Below are 22,276 nucleotides of genomic sequence, written 5' to 3' on the forward strand. Positions count from 1 at the left end.
GTACTTTATAGTAATTAACATCTCTCGATCCGTTACCTAATTCAGCTTATAATAATCTAACTTATATTACATCTATTTCATGACGTAAGACATTTAAGTATTGTTTAAATTTATATAGATGATAATGAATATAGATATACATCTAAACAATATACATTGATATGTAGATGAGTCTAAAATAACCAAAATGTCTTACAATATGAAATAACAACCAGTAATCGAGCTAAAAAATTTAGATTAGACAACGCTTCATATTTCCCTCACGTGCGAGAAGGATACGGCTAGGTAAAAGCGTGTCGGAACGCGGGATCAGCTATTTCAGGAGTACACAACAAAGCCCAGCACGGAATCCAGGAAAAAAAATAGAGAAATAAAAGGGATGAAAAACCAAAACTAACGACCTATTTAGTTGCAAAAAATTTTCCCCAAAAATATCACATCTAATCGTTGACACTTAAATAGAGTATTAAACATAGATGAAACAAAAAACTAATTGCACAGAGAAATTGTGAGATGAATCTTTTGAGTCTGATTAATACATAATTAGCCATAAGTGCTACCGTAACCCACATATGCTAATGACGGATTAATTAGACTCAAAAGATTCGTCTCGCGGTTTCTATGCTAGTCATGAAATTCGTTTTTTTTCATTCGTGTCAAAAGCCCCGTCTGACATTTGATCAAACGTCTGGTACCTAAAAATTTTCATTCCGCCAACTAAAGGGCTGTTTGAATCTAGGGACATTTTTATATTCCCTTGTAATATCCGATGTTTGGATGCTAATTAGGAGTATTAAATATATGCTGATAACAAAACTAATTGCATAAATAAATACTATTTTATTAGGTAAATATTTTAAGCCTAATTAATCTACAATTAGCAAATATTTACCATAACATCACATTCACTAATCATGGACTAATTAGGTTCAGTAAATTCATCTCGCGAAATAGTCCAGAGTATGAGATAAGTTTTATTAATGTTCTATATTTAATGCTTTTAATTAATGTTAAAATATTTGATATCCCATAGACTTGAAAAAATTTAGAGGGGAACAAACACCTCCTGCCCACCCCTAAAAAAGAGAAGCCGCCGCGCGCCGGGCACGGCCAGTCGCCCCTCCCCACGAGTCCTAAGAGACGAGCCGACGACCCAACGCGACCCGGCGCCACCCGCACCGCCCCCACCACCGAGCACAAACCCAAACAAACAAAACACGCACCCCCCCTCCCCTCCTCCTCGCGCGGACCATCGATTCGCTCGGTCTTTTTTCCCGTCTCCTTGCCTCCTCCCTCCGCGGCTGTGGCGGCGAACCCTACCCTACCCCCGCCCTCCTCCCGCCGCCCTCCCCGCCGCCGGAGCGAGCTAGCTGGGGTTCGGGTGCCCGCCTACCCCCTCACGCGCCCGCTCGCCCGGAGCTCCCCTCCCGCACGCGGAGCGGCCGCTTTCCGTGTCTCCCACCCGGTGCCGATCCGCCCGCCTCCGCCGAAACCCTAGGGTTTCTCCCCGCGTCGAAGGTACCTTCTCCTCCCTCGTTCCCTCTCTATCTATCACTGCTCGTTCGGTTGGATCGTGGGGGGAGGGGAGGGGCTGGCGGGCGGGCGGGGGCGCCGCTCGGCGAGGAGCCTAGGCGCGTGTAGATCTGCGCGGCGCGATCCGACGGGCCGGGCTCGCGGGGGGGAATGGCTCCGGGAGGACGTTCGGTTCCGCTCGGATTCTGGCCGTTTCCGGTTGATGCGGGCTGAGTTTTGTCCGCATCTGACGCGTTGGTGAGCTGTACCAACCTGGCGGGCAACGTTCCGTGGTCGTTCCGCAGGTTGTTTCGGCTGGCTGCGTACAGCCGGTTCTGGTCGCCGGCTGCAGCTAGTGCCCGACCTTAGCTTAGCGTGGTATTCCGCGTGTTGCTAGCAGTACAGTTTTTTATTTAACTTGTTTTGATGTCGCCTCCAGCTAATCCAAATAATGGAGCTCAAGTTATTTTGGTTTCCTAATAGTGCGTATCACAACTCATTTACTGCCATATATTGTACTGTTAGAGTGTGCAATAGTTGTGGCTATGATCTCCAGATGAAACCAGCTTTGCTTGCGATACTGCTCATTTGCTGGTTTATTTATTATCGCTGCTTCAGTATTCATTCAGCTAGAACAATCTTGTGGATTCATAACAGAATCTGACAATAATTTGTTTGGGACGAAGCTACTTTTCACGCATACAGCATATCATGTAGGATTTGCAATCATTTTATTCCTTTTATATGAATTTCTTGTTGCTGTGCCCTATTGGGCTTTTATCTCATCCTGTTGCAGTAAGTGCAGTCTTAGAATGCCAAATGAGTTATGGGCAATTACCTTTTCTGTTAGAGCTTCACACCCTTTGTTAGTTTGATTCAATTTTTGTTAACTTTTGACCCAGAGGCACTTAAATGGCAGGAGCCTGCAGAAAATTGGTCATTATGATCACTAGATGTAATACTAGAGTACGATAGATTACAACTGCTGTGCTTTTAGACTTGACATGAAGGTAGGGCATCTTAAGCATGCCTGATCGATAAATAACTAGTTACGAGTTTAGTGTTTGTGCTTGCTGTATACAAATGTTCATTTTGCATGCTTGAGTAAACACTTAATCTTGAATTTCTTTGGATGCTTATGTAAATCTAAACTTTTCTGGTTTATGCAGGAGATATGAATCATCAACAAACTATGGCTCCTAGGGCTTCTGCCAACGGATTTCCCCACCGGAAGCTTGATAAGGAGGGTAGTGGAAGGCATGACAATAAAACACATTTGCTGAGATCCTCATCTGGTGGTTTTATTGGTGCAGGTGAACCTTGTGTCTCATTTTATGTTGTTTTATATCCTTGAGAATTGTGCTGTGTGGATGATGTTTTCATTTGGATTTAGAAAATGGAGGAAAACTAGGGCATGGAAGCCCTTCAAGGGATCGACTAACCTATATTTTGACACAACTTATTGGATATCATGTGCATGTGCATGTGAAAAATGGATCTATTATCTCTGGAATCCTCCATGCAGCAAACTATGACAAAGACTTAGGTACACATCTCCCTTTCATATATTATCTGGCATTGGTTTTGAATATTTTTTCTTTTGCATTTCCTGGCAATGTACTGATTAGAGGAAGCAAGTGTGATTTTATTTTGTCATTTCCCTCATATACTTAGAACCTTTTTTTTTCTGTAGCAATTGTCATGAAAATGGCACAGGTGACAAAGGATGGTTCTGGCAGGGGACAGAAAAATGCTGTTGATGTTGTAAAGAAGCCTGAGACTATGATAATACCAGGAAGAGAGCTTGTCGAAATTCTTGCTAATGTATTATTCCCAATCTTTCTTTTGCTTTTCTGTTTATGTTCTCGTGCAAAAATTCATATAATTGCCATTATTGGTACCCTTTAGTTTGTTTGATCACTGGTTTTTGTGAGTACTACATATGTTCCTTTTAACTGTAATGCCGAATTTGTCATGATCCATTGTCCAGTTCATGCTTTCTTATTTAGACTATTGGTTGTGAACTGTCAGGATGTAACACTTGGTGGAGATGAGGTGCCAAAAGGTCCTTCCCATGAAAAAAGGAAGGACTTAATGATAGATTCTGTGATTTCTCGCTCTCATTATCCTGAAGAGAGGGAGCTTGAGCGCTGGGCACCAGATGAGGGAGATTCAGAGTGCATCGAACTGGACAACTTTGACAGAAAGGGGAATAGGTATGGCTACAAAGTTAAGGTTTAGATGTCACATCAGTCAAACTTGGATTTAAATCAAGGTGGTTGTGAAATAATCAATCACATTTACAAATTATTTTGATGACTATACTAAAATTCATCTTTTACCATGTCAGCAGTCATCACAGGGATAGGGATAGTACTGTTATCAGCTTGCACTACTTGTTTCATACTTATGCTATGTGTAACTGCTTTGATAAGGACCATAATATAGATAGCACCATATGTTGGGAGTCAAATATATGACTGTCAATGGTAGGCACTTTTTGTCAAATTAGCATCCTAATCTTGCATCTGTTTGGTTGGAACTCTGAAATAAGACTGAAATTATGTTGGAATTATTTTCTGCTGCTACCAGCATATATCCTTGGATTTTTTTTTTTTGCATGTAAAATATGTACGAGCTCCTCCCTGGGGCAATGTTCATGTATTGTACATGTTATCATGACTATTAATAATTAATTTGGTGCTAGGAGCTGGGACCAGTTTGAAACAAATGCAGCTTTGTTTGGGGTAAAGAGTACTTTCAATGAAGAACTTTATACCACAAAGCTAGAGAGAGGTCCTCACATGAGAGAGCTTGAAAAGCATGCTTCGAGAATAGCTAGAGAAATAGAGGGAGAAGATACAAAAGATACGCATCTTGCTGAGGTAAGCCTCTGGTCATTGGACTTTCTGGTCCTCCAGTTTAGTGAAATATGCATGCTTTCGGATATAATCACCTGGCTAAAAAGATGTTTCAATCTGTGTGCACTCATAATTTATTACTCTCCCTCCCTCCCTCTGTGTGAGGGTGAAGAATTTAGCAACTGCATAAATATTAAATTGAATCAAGTGTGTACGGTTGTCTTCATAGAATATATAAAAATATTGAGATTGTTTTTGCAGGAACGAGGTTTATGTTTGGATGATGACTTTGACCATGATGAAGAGATAAAATATTCTGCGGTGCGCAGAGATACAGACAATACCAAATATAAGTCATCTACAAATGTCTTGAGCAATACAAATCAAGTTGATTCACTCACCAGGGCAGGAAACACTGATCCCAAGGCTTTGTTATCAACCATGGTAAGGGAATGGAACGGCCTTGCATAATCTGTACTGTTCTCTGCCCCTAAATAGGTGCTGCTTATGCTATTGGTAGTTTCCAATATATGACTTCTACCATTAATTTTGGCAGCAATATTTAGTAAAAAAATTACGCCCTACTCATCAGCTTTTATTTCTGATTAACAACTATATTTTCTTACTAGTATATGTGATATTTTTAAGCATGAAATCTTGTTTGAAATTTTCTAATCTTCTTCGCATGCAGGATGAAGAATCATCTTCCCATGTATTTGGCACTGATTTGCCTGCCACTTTTCCATCTAACAGTGTTAGCCAGCTTGATGAAAGCAGGTATGGATCCTTTTCTGTAGATTTGCTGCAAATTTCGTCTATCTAGTAGAAGCATAAATTGCATGTTACATCTGCTTTCGACCTTGCAAGTTGCTATATGGTTCTAAGTTGGAATCATGCTATGCTAGAAGTATGAGTTACTGGAGCATTCTTTTTTGTACTGAATCACGGGGAAGTTGTGTGGTGTCATTGATCTTTTATCAAGTGTGGCTCTGCTTTTTCTCTACTTTTTACTCCATCTAGGGTTGCAAAAGAAAAAGAAACGATGGGCTCAAAAAAGCTTGAACCCAAATTGAGTTAATCTGATATAACTTGTTGCAAACTTTTTTAGCAACTCACTAGAAAGTGTAGTTTGTGCACTATTCATCACAATTACTACTCAATCCGTCCCAAAATGTAGCAATTTCTATTGTTCAAATTGTCCCACAAAATATAGCTATTTCTTCATCTACCTCACTATCTCAAAAAACCATAACCATCCACCATTTGATATCTCCACCTACTTGCTCTTCGCAACCAATCACAACCTTCTCACATTTGATTCCACCTACTTCCTTAATACCTTTGCCAAACTACAGAAGTGCTTATATTTTGGGACTCAGAGAGTAGCTGGTTAGCAATAATATTCACACCCTTTTACTGAGATGGACATTGTTATTTTAAACTGAAGAAGTTTGCTTATGCCTTATCCTTATGGTAATCCTTACTGCTTAACCTATAATTTTAGTAACCTGTTACAATCCTCATTCCATGATCGACCTCATAGTTCCACCAGGATAAAACTTTTGGCTTGATCTAGAAGCAAATGTTAGGTGGCACATTGGAAGCAATTTTTTTGTGGGTGCTGTGATGTTCTCCAGGGTATGCTGTGTGCGGATATAAATATATAGTATCTCTGCGTTACATTGGTTAAAATTTGATATTTCTGTTTCTCCCAAAGAGGCCATTATATGCCTAGCTTCTCTATTTAGTTTGTATTAATTACAATAGGATGATGTATTGATGTTAGAATTGTTATGGTAATATCATTGGTATTGTAAGACTTTTGACACACTATTGTGGACCACCACAGGTTAGATGACAAACTGACCAAAGATAGCAGTGGTGGTGATAGGGGCACAAGGAATTTGCAAACTGAGAATATTGTAAGCTGCCTTCTGTGTTATCTTATTAATATGATTCATGTGCTACCTTTTTTACACCTGACTTCAACCTTTTTTTTTCCTACAGATGTCTGAAGGTGGTAGGTCATCGATTTCTGAAGGTTGGTTATAGATCTTGTTCATTAGCTGTCTTTATGGCATTTACTGTGACCATGTGTCATTAGTTAGCTACCCATTTTCTCTCGCTGATTGTTCTGATTTGTATCCTTATGTGGTAATGTGTTCCTTCTGTGAGCTCTATGTTTTAATGTTTGAATACAAAGCCAAGCTGAGTGCTTCTATTTGGTTTTAACGTAGTTGTTATGAAGTCAAATGTTATCTGCATCTGTGTTTAACTAGTAACACTTTGATTTAGTGGAATAATTCCTTCACTAGGTATCCAGCCCTAGTGTATGAAATTGCCGAATTGGATGCTATTCTTCTGAATTAGAGGTTTCAGTGTCTATTTAGTCACCTTTGAACCATCTATAATGAGGTGTCATTCACTGAATTGAGCAATTTAGCACTGTAGTATTTTTCTGATTACTAATCCCTTGAAAGCTAAATTGGAGAATTTAGTAAAAGCTTCCATGCAGTGCTGTAAATGGTTTAAAGCTAAGATCTTTAGTTTACAGATGAATAAGTCTTCTAACCGATTTGAGTATTTAGTCTTCTTATACTTGGTTTTTTACTACACAAGTTCTTCAACTGATGTTATGATACTGTCCTACTCTTGTCAGATTTAGAAGTGCCATCTTCAAGTTCGCATGCTTCTGAGCCTTCGTCATCTGGTCAAGTAAAGAAATCATCAGAAAGTCTACCTGCAGAGACTTTGTCTGGCAAACTTACTTATTCGGCAGAATATGTGCATTCCTCCCAAAGACCTGGTAGTTCTGCATCATCAACATCTGAGCGCATTGCTGCAAACTCAGTTGCATGTGCTCCAGGCTTGTCCCCGAGCTCTTCAATGGGTTCTCTGAGCTCAGAAAAATCGTCTTTGAACCCAAATGCTAAGGTCTGTCATATATTGCATTTGGCAATTTTTGTGCATGGATATTGATAAGCATCAATTTTTTTGATCATTTGTGTCACAAGACCACTGACTGTTATTTCTAAACCAGGAATTCAAGCTGAATCCTAATGCTAAGAGCTTCACCCCATCAACATCGCTGAGGCCACCGCAACCTCCTCCAGCATCTGATGGACCTTACTACTATGCTAATAACATGCCTACGGCACCTCTTGGACCTCCAATGGTGAGTTCTTAGTTTTTTATGTTATATAAGAAGTTAAAACAGAATTTAGTGGTTCATTTTCTCAAAGCATTGATGGCACTGGTTTGTTAGAATACATCATTCAAACAGTTAATTTGGCATTAAAGTTTGGTGAGCTATTACACCCATTTCTTAATGCAAGGTTCCTTATGCTGTAGACCTTTTCTCATTATTAATTTTGAGAATTGCTTGAATTGTTCTTGCTGGGTAAGTTAAAACTTTATGTCCTTAAGTATCATCAGTGAGTTTTGGTCCATAAGCTGAGTAATCTGTGATTTTTCTTTACTACTTAAAAGTGCAATCATGCAACCTCTCTGTCCCCTGTCCATCGTTCTTGGTACAAAGTGCTTCCTCCCTGAAAAAACCAGAAAAACGGTTCCCTATAAAAACCATAAAAAACAGCTGGTTAATAAAAAAATACTGGTTGCTGGATCCATATTCACCACCCCCGGTTCATACTATCCCTGAATGGGCCCACACAACCCATCCCCGATCTTGTGGGCCTATTGCAATGTATTGGCATGTTACTAGTTACAGGGAAACAAGTTGTCAATCATGCATTGGATATGATCTGATTCCTCTGAATGTGACCATATCACCATATAGTTCTCTGAAATGATCTATAGTTAAGATTTCTATTTCTGTTTTATTTGTGTATCTAATTATGGTACATTTATACAGTGTTGATAGCATCTACATACTATGTTCCTGTTCTTATTAGAATGCTGTGGTTTCAGTTTCACTTGCATATTTCATTACATCAGCTATATTTTTCATCTCGTGAATTGTATATGTGCATTGTTGCCTTATTGCTTTTATGTAAATGAAATCACAGTTTCCACCGGCCTATGGTGGACAGCCTATGGTGTACAATGCTCAGCCTGGGCCTTCACCCCAAGGTTACATGCATCCGGCTGGCCCACAGGTAAGGAATTTTGTAATGAAAATCAATATGCTATTCAATTTATTCACATCTATTGATGCTACGCCTTTATTAATGTTCCATCCAATGTGTTTACCAATGATCCCATTCTGCTCTGTTTTTCTTTTTCCCATGCTTAGTTTGTTGGTGCTCATTGGCAGCCACTTGTGTTTTTTACATCAGGCTGTAATCCCTTGTGATTATAGCCGTGCATCATTTAAAACACATTTTGCTTGCTTCTTCCAATTCTTGTTTTATTTTTTACATGCTACATTGCTAGTGACATAAGTGAAAGTAAGTTTTGTCTGTTCAGATCGCATGATATGCATCTGTGATTTCAATTTTGTTGAATAAACTAAGGAATATATTTATCTTTGGGCTTATACATGTATTTTCCATTTGCAGTATGGGCAGCAGATGATGATGGGGCAGACTCGTCCTGTTTATTATTATGCTCCTGTAAGCTAATATAACTGTTTGTCGACAAACACATCCTGGAACTGGGTGTTTCTCTTTCAAGAGAGCTCAGTACCAAATACCCCAGTTTCTTTTTAACATTCGTTATTTCCTTTTTCAGGAGATGCAACAATACAGAGGAAGAAATTTTTAGGTAGAAAAATTTTGAATTGCTGCCATGTTTGAAAGCTGCAGCAATACCCGTTAAAAGGGATGCTAACCAGAGCATACCGCTGTTGGTATGGATAGAAGTGGCCATGGTGTCCAATCTCAAAACACCAACTGCGTGTTGCCAGGACTGAAGCACACCATTGTTGCACACCCGTGCTCAAGTCTGAAGCAGGTTAACTCGGATTTATTATTATTTGTTTCAAACGTGGTGCTGTAAATTAAAATTGCTGGTCGTTTGTGACCCTTTAAATTGGTCGGTATTCATAAACGTGTGTGACCGTTCTTTTTTTCTTTTGTAAAATTTGTGTTTTCGTTAATTGTCTGGCAAAAGATTTGGATGGGAACGTAGCCTTTACAGACATGTTTTTCCTTGTTTATTTTCTTTCGCGAGCCGGCTGGCTTCTCGTGGAACTTTTTGTACAAGTTTCGTAGTCTGGTTGCCGTTAACGTCTACGTTCTCCAATCTAATGACCGGGACTGACGAGTAATCCCACGTTGACGTGTACGTTCTCCAATCTAATGACCGGGACTGACGAGTAATCCTACGTTGCAAGTAGTAATCAGACAGGTACGTTGTTTGTCCGAGATCAAAGAGGAAAGGAAAGGAGCCACAGAGGAACATGTATATACCCGCCCACAGAAGAACATGATGCTAGCACCTTAGCTGCACATGTCAAAAGTTGGTTAGGCCACAAACCATCTATCTATAACAGCTAAAAAATAAACTAGGATGGAGGTAGGGATAAAAATAATTGGAAAGTCGGAATTTCGGAAATAGAACTGGTGATATAAAAATATATTGATATTGATCGGTAAGGAAAATACATGTCAAAAGATTTTAATAGGATAGTATAAAGATAGATACACACAATACCATTTTATCTCATATCATATCAATTAATGCCATACTTAGTATAGAGGACGGGAGAGTAAGGATTGTTTAAGGTTGGTGAGTTAGATAAGTTAATGGGTCGTGTGTTTGTGAGACTTGGTTATGTGGTGTTTTTGTGGGTTTTAGAAAATTTTTCGATAATTTTTGGTCCAATAAGGAATCCCAACAAAACGATTGGAAAAACTGTATTATCGTTTCTGTTACCATTTGTAGACAACTTTACCCTTTTTATTTTTATATCCGAGAATTTTTCATTACTAGCTAAAATGGTCAGGAGAAAGCGAAAACAACAGCTGATATGGTCAGGATTTTTCATACCATTTTGAACGCTAGATGGAGGGATGAACAACCAATAAATTATGGAGCTTTTGTATAACTGACTCTACTTTAAAAGCTAACTGCATATTTGACTTTTTTTTTCACTTTAGAGATTTGACCCCTGTTTTTAAAATTGAAGCAACTGGCTGAGCCTAGTTCGTTAAGTGAGCATAACGACGTTAAATAAGACGTGAATAGACGTTTTTATACTTACATATTTGACCCTACTTTATAAATGCTTGTTTACACATTTGGCCCAATTTTGTGCATCTATCCCTAGTAACAAATAATTGAATCATAATATTTGATTTATTTATGTTTAATATTTGAGACAAATTTGTTTGATATTTCAGTGAAGTTTGATTAAATTGACAAATGTAATCAAATTTGAACTAAATTCATCTCAAATCTAAATTAATTGAAACATAATTTCGATATGGTTTTGCCTACTTTTTAACAAAATTTTGACAGCATATTGCCCAAAATTGCCAAACTGCACACAGTGAGGTAAATATACGAGAATATTCATGTAAAAATAGCATATAATCATCTCCAAAATACACATTGACATATCAGCGCATTAGTACACAAACATACAAAAGCATACCCCTCATATAAAGCACTTCACCATTGAGGTGGCAAGGCGGTCTTATGACACTGATTTAATTGTCGATGGCTATGAAGATTATATCACCGAAGCAATGGCGTTGAAGGAAGAATACGACTTCAAGTTGTGTAATCTTATGGACCACTATGGAATAAAAAAAGTGGATGCATTCTTAAGATGGCGAAGAATTTTACAAAGAATAGTGACGCTGATGCTGTCAGATTGGCGGTGACATCTTTGCGTAAATGTTAACACTAAAATTTGGTAAATTTTCTTGTTGGATTCGGTTAAGAAAAGACACAATTAGCAGATAAAAATCTTATCCAGAAGAGACTGGATTTGAGAAGAAGTTGTAAAGACCAAGGTTAGCGGTTAATTTATCTATTAATTAGAGTTGGTTAGGATCTTTATTTTATTTCTAAGGGGGTAGAGTCCGATCGGGACTTGTTTGTTTTTTTATCTACTAGAAACCGTGTAGTGTTAGAGATAGAATTTATATAGAAGTTTGTTATTTCTTTTTATCTATTAGGAGTCGTGTGTTGTGTTCGACATGGACTACTATCCACCCGAGTGTATAAATATGTATGCCCGAGATCATTATAAATCATCTACTTCATAATTAGATCAACTACTTTCGGCACATCGCCACCATCTTCTGAGGTTTCAACTCCGGCGGAACTTGGCACCTGATGCGGGGCTGCATCGCTTCGATCTCCGGCGGAGGGGTAAGTCCTACGTTCTGCCGGGCCAAGGTAATCGTATCGGCTAGACTAGAACAGTCTCGGTTAGGTCTGATCTTCTAATTTGGTTGTGCGATTGCTAGTTATCATATCAGTTTCAACTTGAGTTACATCTGTATCTTGAGTTGATTTGGTCGACCACTTTGGGTGAACTACGTTGGTTTGATATTCGCTATTTGGCATATTCAATCTAGTACTGTCTCGGTTCGGGCCGATCTAGTAGATTGTGTTTATCAGATAGTTTATATCATGTTGACGTATTTTGTTCATCGTTTTATCGAAGTACTAGCCGATAAGTTATCAGTTATCGGCTCATTGGCTTGATAGTAATCTAAATCTGTTTAGTATCTAACCTAACATTGCCAAGAGTAATCTTGAACTGTCTCGGTTGGGTCCGATCTTGTATGATTATTATTAGCAATCTAGGCTAGATATTTTATAGATCTTGGTTATTTATCCGCCGTCTATAGCCGATGATCTTTTTCGATCTACATGCTTGCTATATTTACATCAATAGAATAACCGATTGCTTTACTATGTTATTTTTATACCAATCGGCTTGATTTAGTTAGATCGACACTTATTTATGTTACATCGGCTTATGAGAATTATATGGAAAGAGATTTTAGCCAATCGCAAAAAAACATTCATTGTTTATTCCAAGTAATTCATCGGTTTATTTATTAGCCTTATCGATCTTCATGTTTCTTATAATTATATCGTGCTCGACTACATACTGTCTTGGTTAAGTCCGATCTATGTATGTTTAGATCGATCTGGTTATAGGGGCTTGTCCGATCAACTAAGATTAATAAGTAACCTAGCGAATTACGTTGGTCTAATATTTAATTGAAATATATTTATATCAAGTTTCTAGCCGATCCAAGCTTTTTATAGCCGATCGTTTATCTTATCGGCTAACCGTTGCAGCATCAATATCTGATCGGCTGGATTATTAGTTATCTATCGACTCAATAGCTGATCAGCTTATTTTACCGTTCATCTTGTCAGTTGCAGGATCAAACTGACTGGCACGCCCGCGCATTCTAAGATTTAGGTCCTACACCGAAGATGTATAAGATTGACTCCCATGTCTTCGTGTGTGACACGTCAACGTTCACATTTTAACGTCAACAGTAAAGAAGCAAGGTCATGGTTCAGTGAGATGAGCTCAGATGATAATGGATATGCAAATGGGAAGTTAGAGAGGAGCAGTGTTGTGACTTTGAGAGCATTTTGTTCTGTCCGATTTACAATGAACGCACCAGACCAATCGCTACAGTGCCAATGAACAGCGCGCATGCTGCAGTACTTTCACTGTTTCTTACTGTAGCAATAGTGCTCTAAGGTAGACTACTGTAGCATGAGCATTTTCGCGACTTTCCTTAAGAAAGTCAGACAATCAGGATTGATGGATATGATCATGATGCCTCGGAAGCCAAGGCATCCGCCTCCCAGTGCTGTCGCTACTGCTGCATCCTGCTGTCGGCGTAGTGCGAGCCGCCGCCGTGCCCCGAGCCATCGCCATGCTGCGGCGAGACTCCCCCGTGCGCGCCGGTGCATGCGAGCCGCCGTCGCAGCCCTGTCCACCAGCGGTCACCGCGCCGTGCGCCGCCCCCACCGGTCGCTGCCACCTCCGCACGCCGCCACAGCCTGCTCCTGCTACCACCCCCTTTTCCTCTTGCCTGTGTACCGGGAGGGAGTGAGGAAGAGATAGGGTTAGAGAGGGCATATTGGTCTTTTCATGTGTTCTTTTTTTTTTTCACGTCTAACCCCTGATAGCCAGCAGGTCAAATAGCCGATTCATTTTTTAAAAACAGGGTAAAAAGTGAAAAAATAAATCAAATATGTCGTTAGCTTTTAAATGAGATCAGTTATACAGTAACCCCATAAATTATCGGGTTGATGCTGTACACATGTGCTAGGCAGACCATTCGAATTCGAGGTTCTAAGAGTAAATTAATCGTTAGAAAAACCAAAGGTGACAAAGCCAGTTTTGCCTGACGAAGATGCTTGCTTAACCACCTGGACCTCAATATCAGTCCTTTAATTACTTGAGAGTTGCCATCTTCCCATCTTCGCAATTAGCGTGAAGTTAAAACTAATGCCACCAAACTACACAACCAAAAGAGTTCTACGAAACCCATCTCATCAAGGTTTTTAAAGAAACAAAGCACTTGAAGAACAAACAAGGCAAATGTAGGAGTCCTCCTACCTGAGGTAAGTATGCCAGCATCATGCCTGTTCTTTAGCAAACATGCATTGACAAAGAGGGAAAAACAGTCGCTTCAGTTTGGAAAATTAGGGATAAAAATAAAAACCTAAAAAACAAGACAAATCAATATTAGACAATAAAACAGGGATAAAAACGAAACTGTACTTTATTGAAAACCCTGAAGAGTATACATCATTTAAAATAATACATTGATTTTGGGATAAAAAGATAGGGAAAAATAAGAAACTCAAATTGGACTATCACGTTGTTACCCAGCGAGGTATTAGACGGTGAGGCGAAGACCGATCGATGAAGAAAACTAACACTAAGACACTATTGGTGTTTGTTCAAAATTAAACATAGTAGCACTCCCTCCGTTCTACCGTATAAACTTTTGTAGTATTGTCAATACTAATGAATCTATGTAGTATCAGAAGGTCTTACAATAAAACAGAAATATTAACATGCTCTTTAGATGACCGACACGTAATATTTAGAATAGGATACAATATTATTGGAGAAAAAAAAGCATTGCAAGGAAAACCCGAAATTAGGGTTTTGATTAATTTGGGGATTTTACCGCCCTTTTTTTCCGTCCTTCCCACCTTGCCGCCGGGATGGACGCCGTGAGCCGGACCAGCAACACACCCACCGCCTGGAAAGGACGGCGGTGAGGGAGAAGGGAGGACGCTGCAGGTGGACGCCATGAGCCGGACGCTGCTACCTTCTTCCTTCTATCAATGTCGCCGCCCCAGAGACCGCATCGTTGCTGTCCACGTCACTCTGGCCTTCGCACCGGGGCGGCCACCGTCGTCGACTTCGACACCATGCTCGCCGTCCACGAGGGCTTCTGCAATCTCAAGCAGGTCTCCCCTCTCCTATCCTCTCAACATTGATGTTCTTGGCAGTTGTTTTTCTCTGTTCATTTTAGTTTTTTTATTCCTTTGGATTGGGTTGGAGCTCCGGAGCCGCACCCCCGCCGCCGACGGTCGCCCTTGCTGCCGATGCTCGCCCCGCCGACGCCTCTCGCCGCAACGCCCTCCTTTGGTGGGTTTCAACAGACTTGATACATGGGGTTCTTTTCTGGGGCAAGACCTGAAATTATGGTTTCAATTTAGTCAGTATACTGGAGCTCCTAGCAAATTATGCAGGAACCAAGTTTTCTGAAATAGTAGTTCGATGTGCACAACAGATGTATCCTAAGTGACATAAAAATCGAATCAAAATTCACTGCAATGATGCTACCTTTTCAGTTCATAGATAATATTAGAAATACAGATAGGTGAAGCTTCACTGACCTACCGACTCATCCTAAAACAACGTTCTTTCAAGTTCATTCAGGGGCAGTGGTCTTTTAAAGTATAAGTTCATTCAGGATGCTTCTAATAAACGGTGGTCCAAGTTCATATTGACCCGTAATTCTAAATATGAAAATTCTTGCAAACCATCGAATAACCTTAGGTATAAATTAAAGATTCCAAATACATGTCTGCTTGTTTACAACGAGAGCTAGGAGCACTTTACAGTTCATGAACTATTTTTATTTTTAGGTTTCACTATTCAGCTCAGGAACTTGTTCATTTTTAGGTATAGCAGGGTTCAAAACGAAATGAAATTCACTTAATTTCTTATCTGAAAATTATTTCAGGAGTTTATTTCCTTTTCTATTTCTAGAAAATGCTAACTGTAGCTAATTTCTTTTAGATAACTTTGAGTTGCATTAGATCTTGTAACTTATAGAGACTAAGCTGAGGCCATATGAATCCAGCAAACAAAAAATTCATAAGTACAAAACAAATGCATTTTTCAGATATGTTTCATCAATTATTTTATTCTTCTTCTTATATGTGTAGGTAATTCCGGCACGCTCCCTGCATTATTACCTGATCAAGTCTGGAAGCTGAAGCAAATCAGTGGCTAATATCGACGAGTCAACCAATGTTACAATTCAGGCTAACACTACCAAAATAAGTATAATTCTCTTTGTTTCAGTGAGCTATTTCTTTCATTCAGCACTTCTTTTTGGGGAAGTTACCTTTGCGTCTGGATAGTTGATATAATATGCATCTATTTCCTGTTTTTTATTGAATAAACTTTGTTTTGGCACTCCTGTCAATTGCTTATAAGGAAACCTGTCTGTAAATGTTCAATGCTAGAGCATTATTGTAGAACCTTGTTCATTGCATTATTGGTCTTGATTGGGTCAAAAAGTTGTGCTTGATTGTAGTATTACTTGTCAGTTCAGTGGACTCGAGTTATGTGCAGTGGCAGATCTAGCCAAGAGACTAGGAGAGTCTGAATATTTTAGATAGAGTTTCAGCTCTCTTTCTATTAATTTTTACCATAAAATTTTAGGGGGGACTTTATGGAGGCTTCAATGGCTTTAACAGGGGTAGCGGGGTCGAGCCCCGCGTTGGATCTGCCCCTGATTATGTGAGACCTATAGGCTATAGCTACCAAAATGACAATAGATGCATGGATTGACAATAACATCACATACCATAAACAAGTTAACCTGTTGTGTTTACTGCTTAGCTGCTATTATCAATTTTAAGTAATGAAATAATCACTCGGTGTAAGTTTGTCCCTAAAGAACATGATATAAATAATCACTTGCTGTTAATTTTTGTTTATTTTATTTTTTATCTTATTTTTTTGTGGTATGCTGAAAATAAATGCTTTACTTTGAGTTAATTAGTTTTTTTTGTCAAATATAGTTTTATTGCAACGCACTGGCATGTAACTTGTACTAATAAACAGTGCAGATAAGGGAAAGTATCTCGGTTGGATCGTTTCCTTATTTTTTTTCCATGCTATATAAATGGTTATTAAAAAATTATATATATATATATATATATATATATATATATATATATATATATATGTGTGTGTGTGTGTGTGTATGTATATCTGTTTATATGAGAGGTATCACTCAACAAACTGTAATTTTAAATTTGATATAATTTCGTAGGTAAACAAAATAACCGAAATACTCATATAAATACACCCTCCTTTTAAAAATATATGACGTACTATGTTTCGTTAGGATAATGGTTCGCCCAAATATTACTCTACTGTACTATAAAAGTATAATCATAATAAAGTATTTTTGAATATGAATATAATAATATAAATTTTTACATAAAAATATATTTTAATATACTACTTTTTTGCTAAACTATTGTCCTAACAAAATAAAATAAATATACGAGATAGATTAATAGTATTGGTGATTAGGTAGCTAAGGGGTATAAAAGAAATAAATCTTCTCAATTTCTGATCTAGTAATTTCCTACCTCGAATCCAAAATATAATCATTGCTAGGTTGTTAGCCTAGATTAAGGATATACCAAACGGTTCTCTTTTAATATTTAAGCAGTTAAATTTTGAATTTTGAATTGATTAGTTAGTTTACTAAGCATTTGATTGGCACTAGCAACACCATGTTTTCGCTCCTATTTATGCTTATAAACTAAAATTTAAATTTTCCACATTAAATTTAGACTAGGTTTTGAGGTTTTTTCATTATTGTTTATTTTCCAGCTTTGGCTTTTAGATCACTAGGAACACGCATATAAAATTTTTATTCATAAATTATTTTTATATGTAAATATATCATTTGGCTTATTCCCCCTAGAATCATTAGAATGATTAAAATTATAGAATTAGTGTATAAATATTTATAATATAATATAAAAGGTAAATACTAGAAATACTTATATTTTGAAACGGGGTATCATAAAAAGTTAGAAGCTGGCTTATTTTGGAATAAAAGTTGAATCTTGCCTATGGCCACGTTCGTTTGAGGGGTAAGTTAACTTACCCCGTATGATTAATTAATTATTACAAAATATAAAGCATATTAATATGATTTTTTAAAACAACTTTTCTATAGAAAATTTTTTATAAAAAATACACCATTTAACAGTTCAGAAAGCGTGCACGTGAAAAATGAGGGAGATAAAAGTCACAGGACTGCATTAAGATTGAGGCGTACCGCAACAGCGCGAGATACAAGTATTCTGGCTGTGTTCTTTAGCGATTTATTGTTAGTTTTTTCTCGGTTTTTGCACATATTTTTTCAAAAACTGCTAATTGGTGCGTATTTTTTTTTTTCAGAAAAGTTCCTGTAGAGAAGTTTATTCTCTCACGTTTCTAAAATATATTTTCAACGTAGCTAATTCTATTATTTATATATTATTAAATATGTATAATAAAATTGGATAATCTTTCGTTGCACCGTCTCCGTAGGTTGATTCATGTATTGCTATCTTTTGTGTGAATACACCGCGAGACGGGGCCAGCCAAGTGGGTGAGACAAGATGGTCCTCTCACTCGTTTTCACTGAACATTAAAGCGCCATCGATGGCTATTTAATTTATAGCAGGACATGAATTATGATAATCTAATTAATCTCACACTATTTTTTTTAAAGAAAAGAGCATAAGGATGTGCCACTTTTGTTGAATATAAAGTGAAAGAAAGAAAACAAACCCTAGAGACAGAAATAAGGGGACCGGAATTGCACGGTATATAGGTACCGTGACCAGCTCCTCGCATATGAAGAGGGCAACATATGGTTATCTTTTCTATTAATGAAAATGGAAGGGGGTTGTTGCCTATCTTTCTCAAAAAAATAAATGAAGAGGCCAACCGTCGATGCCTCCTTGTGTTCGAATTTCGAAAGATCATATTTTGTTTATTTACATATTTCCCATGCATGCCAAGTTTTTTTTTAATTCGCGAATGATAAACATTTAGGGAAAAAAACTGAATGCTAGGATGAAAATAAATTGAAATGCATGGAGGGAGTAAATCATATATAGTCGATTCTAGACCCAGCAGAAACAATGAAACTGATACAATCTCGACACTGAATTTTAAATTTCAGGCTCATTTTAAGTTGCAGTAGCCGGTAGTATAGCAATAGCAGTAAACGGCTTCGTACCAATCGGTGACGTCACTTTGTCGATCAGGTGTGTCACTGGGGCGAGGAGGATGACAGCCACGCCATGGCATCGCCGAAGCACCTCCGGAACCTCTCCATCTGCTCCGGCGGCAGCGCGACGCCCACCTCGATGCCGCCGGAGCCGCGACGGCGGCTCTCCGCCACGGACACCGCCCCGGTCTTTGCGATGGACACCACCTCCACTTTCGCGGGCTTCCCGAACCCGAAGTCGACGTCGTACACGCGGAACCTCGGCGATCCGGCCACCGAAACCGGAGGGCTCTCCAGGGTTCTCATCTCTTGTCCTTGCTCAGTGCACCTGTCCCAGTAGTCGGCCTCGCAGCGCGTCGCGCCGTCGATGGCGAGGGCGATCGCGGAGCTGGCCGTGAAGAGCGCGTCGTCGGCGCCGGTGGCGGCGATCTCCTTCCTGGCCGCCCACGCGAAGCATGGGCCGACGCAGTTGCCGAGGTACTTGTCCGGGACGCGCGGATCCATCCGCGGCCGGAGATCGCTGAGGCAGACGAGGAGGCCACGGTCGCCGTCGTTTGGACTTGGAGTACTGTCTGCCTCGACGTCGACGTCGCCTTGTGCGGCACGGGTGTGGCAGTGCCATATGACGGCGAACGTCGCGACGATGGACGTGCACCGGGGAGTGGGCACGCCACGCCGCGCCGCGACGGCGGCGATCCTGTCCTTGATGCTCTGGAGGGTGTCTCCTGACACCGCGAAAGTGGCGAGGAGCTTGTCGACGGCGACGACGACGATGGTCGATTCCAGCATGTGTGGCTGGGAGTCCTTTGCCATACTAGCGAGGAGGTCGTAGATGTCTTCACGGTCGCGTATACAGGTGCGGTTGATGACGGGTGGCTGCGGCAGCACGGCGGCGCCGGCGCAGGTGGCGGCCCAGGTGTGGAGGAAGTGCGTTGAGCTGGAGCCATCGCAGGCGGCGTGGTGCACGGTGACGCCGAGGGCGAGGTCACGGCGGATGGGCAGCAGCAGCACGGTCGCCTGCACGGCCAGAACCGCGCCGCCAGCCGGGAGCACCGGCACGAACGGGGCAATCGCGGCGTGCTCCCTCGGGTCATCCCTGGCCAGCTCATCGACGTCGACGCCGCCGTGCTGGGCGACGGTAAACGCGACGCCGTCGCCGGGCCGGTACAAGAGCTCGTACCGGTTGCCCTCGCCGGGCGTGAGGCGGAGGCGGCCGGCGAGTGGGTAGAAGTCGCGGAGCACCCGGGACAGTGAGTCGGCCAGCCTGGACAGCACGGCGTCGACGTCGTCGGCGGCGCCGAGGCGGTAGAGGAGCACCCGCTCGACGGCCGGGGTGGAGAGAAACATCGCGTCCAGGAAGGTGAGCGGCATGGCGCGCTCGGGCAACGGGGCGGCACCGTCCGTCCACGACGGCGCGACGCGGGCGGTGCGCAGGACGCGGAAGCTGTCACCCTGGGACTGGGAGGAAGGCGTTGCCATTGTCGTGGATGGCTAGTCTCCTCTGCTCAAGACGGATGACAATCTGAGTAGAAATGTCTATCCAAATTTATTTGGCGAAGAGGAAGCATGCAAAGTACAGATTCCATTCCAAATTATTTTTTCTATAAGGTCCCATTTAGTTCCCAAAATCTGAGAGTGGTACCTTACGGTCACATATTTAAAGTATTAAACGTATTCTAATTACGAAACAAATTTCAGATTTTACCTGAAAACCGCGAGACGAATCTTTTGAGTCTAATTAATCCATCATTAGCACATGTTAGTTGTTGTGACACTTATGTCTAATCATACACTAAGCTCAAAAGATTCGTCTCACGATTTTCCCTATAGCTGTGTAATTATTTTAATATTCATCTATATTTAATGATCTATTTAGATGTCCAAAGATTCGATGTGATGTTTTTAGGAAAAGTTTTTAGAAACTAAACAGGCCCTAATATAATGTGCAGAGGCGGAGCTGCTTGAAGCGTAGGTGTTCGAAGAACCTGGTTCAGAAAATTTTTTAGATGAGTTCATATATTTTTATCATATGTGTACCCTCTGAATTTAAATTCAAGCACTCGTATAGATTTAAACCTAGTTCAAATCATTAAAAAGAAATTGCTCGGCACCACCTTGTATTTCGGTCTAGAACTGTCCCTGATAATGTGTACGTGAAGTTTGAATGTATGTCTGTACTCTAAATTTGGTTTATTTTGAATTCTTCCTCGTCAAATACCAAAACCATATTATATGTAAATTTTGGCTTAAAGTATCAACAAAATTAAAAAGATGGGTGACATTTTTTATTAGAAGTCCCAAAACCCAACCACCGCACAGAGACATGCATTCTACAACTATTTTGTAGCTCTATGAGAGTGACCATATTAAAATAGTGAGTGCTCCTTGTCAACCTAATCCATATAAGTCAGTATTATTGTAACTAGGGCTACCATATCAGTAACTCGTGTAAAAAACATGTATATGGCCTCCAAAAGAGACTGGCCACCCTCTAGAGGGGTTAGGCCACTGTCTAGGGGTTTGGGTTACCTTGACCCCTCTTTGGCTGAGCAAGAGACTTTACTAGCCCCATGGAGTTCCTCACCTTAAGACGAGAGGGGAAGCTTAATCCTCCCTACGGTTGAGGCAACAACCAGGTTAAAAAACATGGTCAGTCTAAGGGGTAATGTGAGACCATTTATGTGCTACCCCTATCATATTTAATGTTGTACCTATCACAATTAATGTTACACGTATATCATGTTTGACACGTATAATGTTTGTCATACTAATTTTCATACACGTACTAAAGACAATAGAACACCTCCATGGAAGAAGGGACACCCCTATCCCGGTCCCGTCAATCTCATCATTAAGATTTTCTCCTCACATTGATCTGGCTACTGTAGCCATCACATTCCTGGCCCAGTGGTATCCCCTTAATACAAAGGGCCGTATAAGGAAGGGGGACTCTCACCCATAAAAAGTAATGTAAACACTCCAATAAGTTCCAAGGGGCTGCCTCAAGAAAAGTGTGAGCTCTAACTTGAGCTCCCTCCAATTTGTATTCCACTAAAAAATCATACTCAGTCATCCATACAATAGAAGTGGGTAGTATGCCTCCGCACGACCTGAACCTTTATAAATCGATTTGTTAGTGTGATTTCTTTGACATATCCTCCATTTCCCCCATCTCTACTCTACACTATGTCTGCAACGCACAACTTTCCCACACACACTCCACGGGCCGAACACAAGAAGTGGTACACCGACTTCGCTACTTGAGGAGTAATTCTCTGACAATGGGGACCACATTTGTTGCAGTAGAATAATGGTAGGTTCCCAAGTTTAATGACCAATAATAATCTGGACCGATAGTAGGAGAAACTCATGTAGAGCCCATAAACAAAGCTCTCAATCTATTTTTAGGTCCCTACTAGAGCCCCTGAAATAGGAAGACCCTCCACACCC

General features: G+C 40.3%; 2 protein-coding genes across 2 annotated transcripts; one reads left to right on the top strand and one right to left on the bottom strand.

Moving 5' to 3' along the window:
- Positions 1 to 1,235: 1,235 nt before the first annotated feature.
- Positions 1,236 to 9,459, top strand: LOC102718427 (polyadenylate-binding protein-interacting protein 4-like). The gene is made up of 15 exons (XM_040520687.1): positions 1,236 to 1,518; positions 2,682 to 2,825; positions 2,906 to 3,058; positions 3,206 to 3,336; positions 3,544 to 3,728; positions 4,220 to 4,397; positions 4,635 to 4,817; positions 5,065 to 5,150; positions 6,223 to 6,295; positions 6,381 to 6,414; positions 7,033 to 7,307; positions 7,414 to 7,548; positions 8,402 to 8,491; positions 8,894 to 8,947; positions 9,066 to 9,459. The coding sequence occupies exons 2-15, from the start codon at positions 2,687 to 2,689 to the stop codon at positions 9,096 to 9,098; spliced, it is 1,749 nt and encodes a 582-aa protein (XP_040376621.1). The 5' UTR covers positions 1,236 to 1,518; positions 2,682 to 2,686; the 3' UTR covers positions 9,099 to 9,459.
- A 5,454-nt stretch (positions 9,460 to 14,913) lies between these two features.
- LOC102718145 (phenolic glucoside malonyltransferase 1-like) lies at positions 14,914 to 20,317 on the bottom strand. Its single transcript, XM_015833109.2, has 2 exons — positions 18,836 to 20,317; positions 14,914 to 14,982 (listed from the first exon to the last, which is right to left on the bottom strand). The coding sequence occupies exon 1, from the start codon at positions 20,303 to 20,305 to the stop codon at positions 18,869 to 18,871; it is 1,437 nt and encodes a 478-aa protein (XP_015688595.2). The 5' UTR covers positions 20,306 to 20,317; the 3' UTR covers positions 14,914 to 14,982; positions 18,836 to 18,868.
- Between the last annotated feature and the right edge of the window lie 1,959 nt (positions 20,318 to 22,276).

The sequence above is a fragment of the Oryza brachyantha genome, chromosome 2 (assembly GCF_000231095.2).
Source record: "Oryza brachyantha chromosome 2, ObraRS2, whole genome shotgun sequence".
NCBI lineage: Eukaryota > Viridiplantae > Streptophyta > Magnoliopsida > Poales > Poaceae > Oryza > Oryza brachyantha.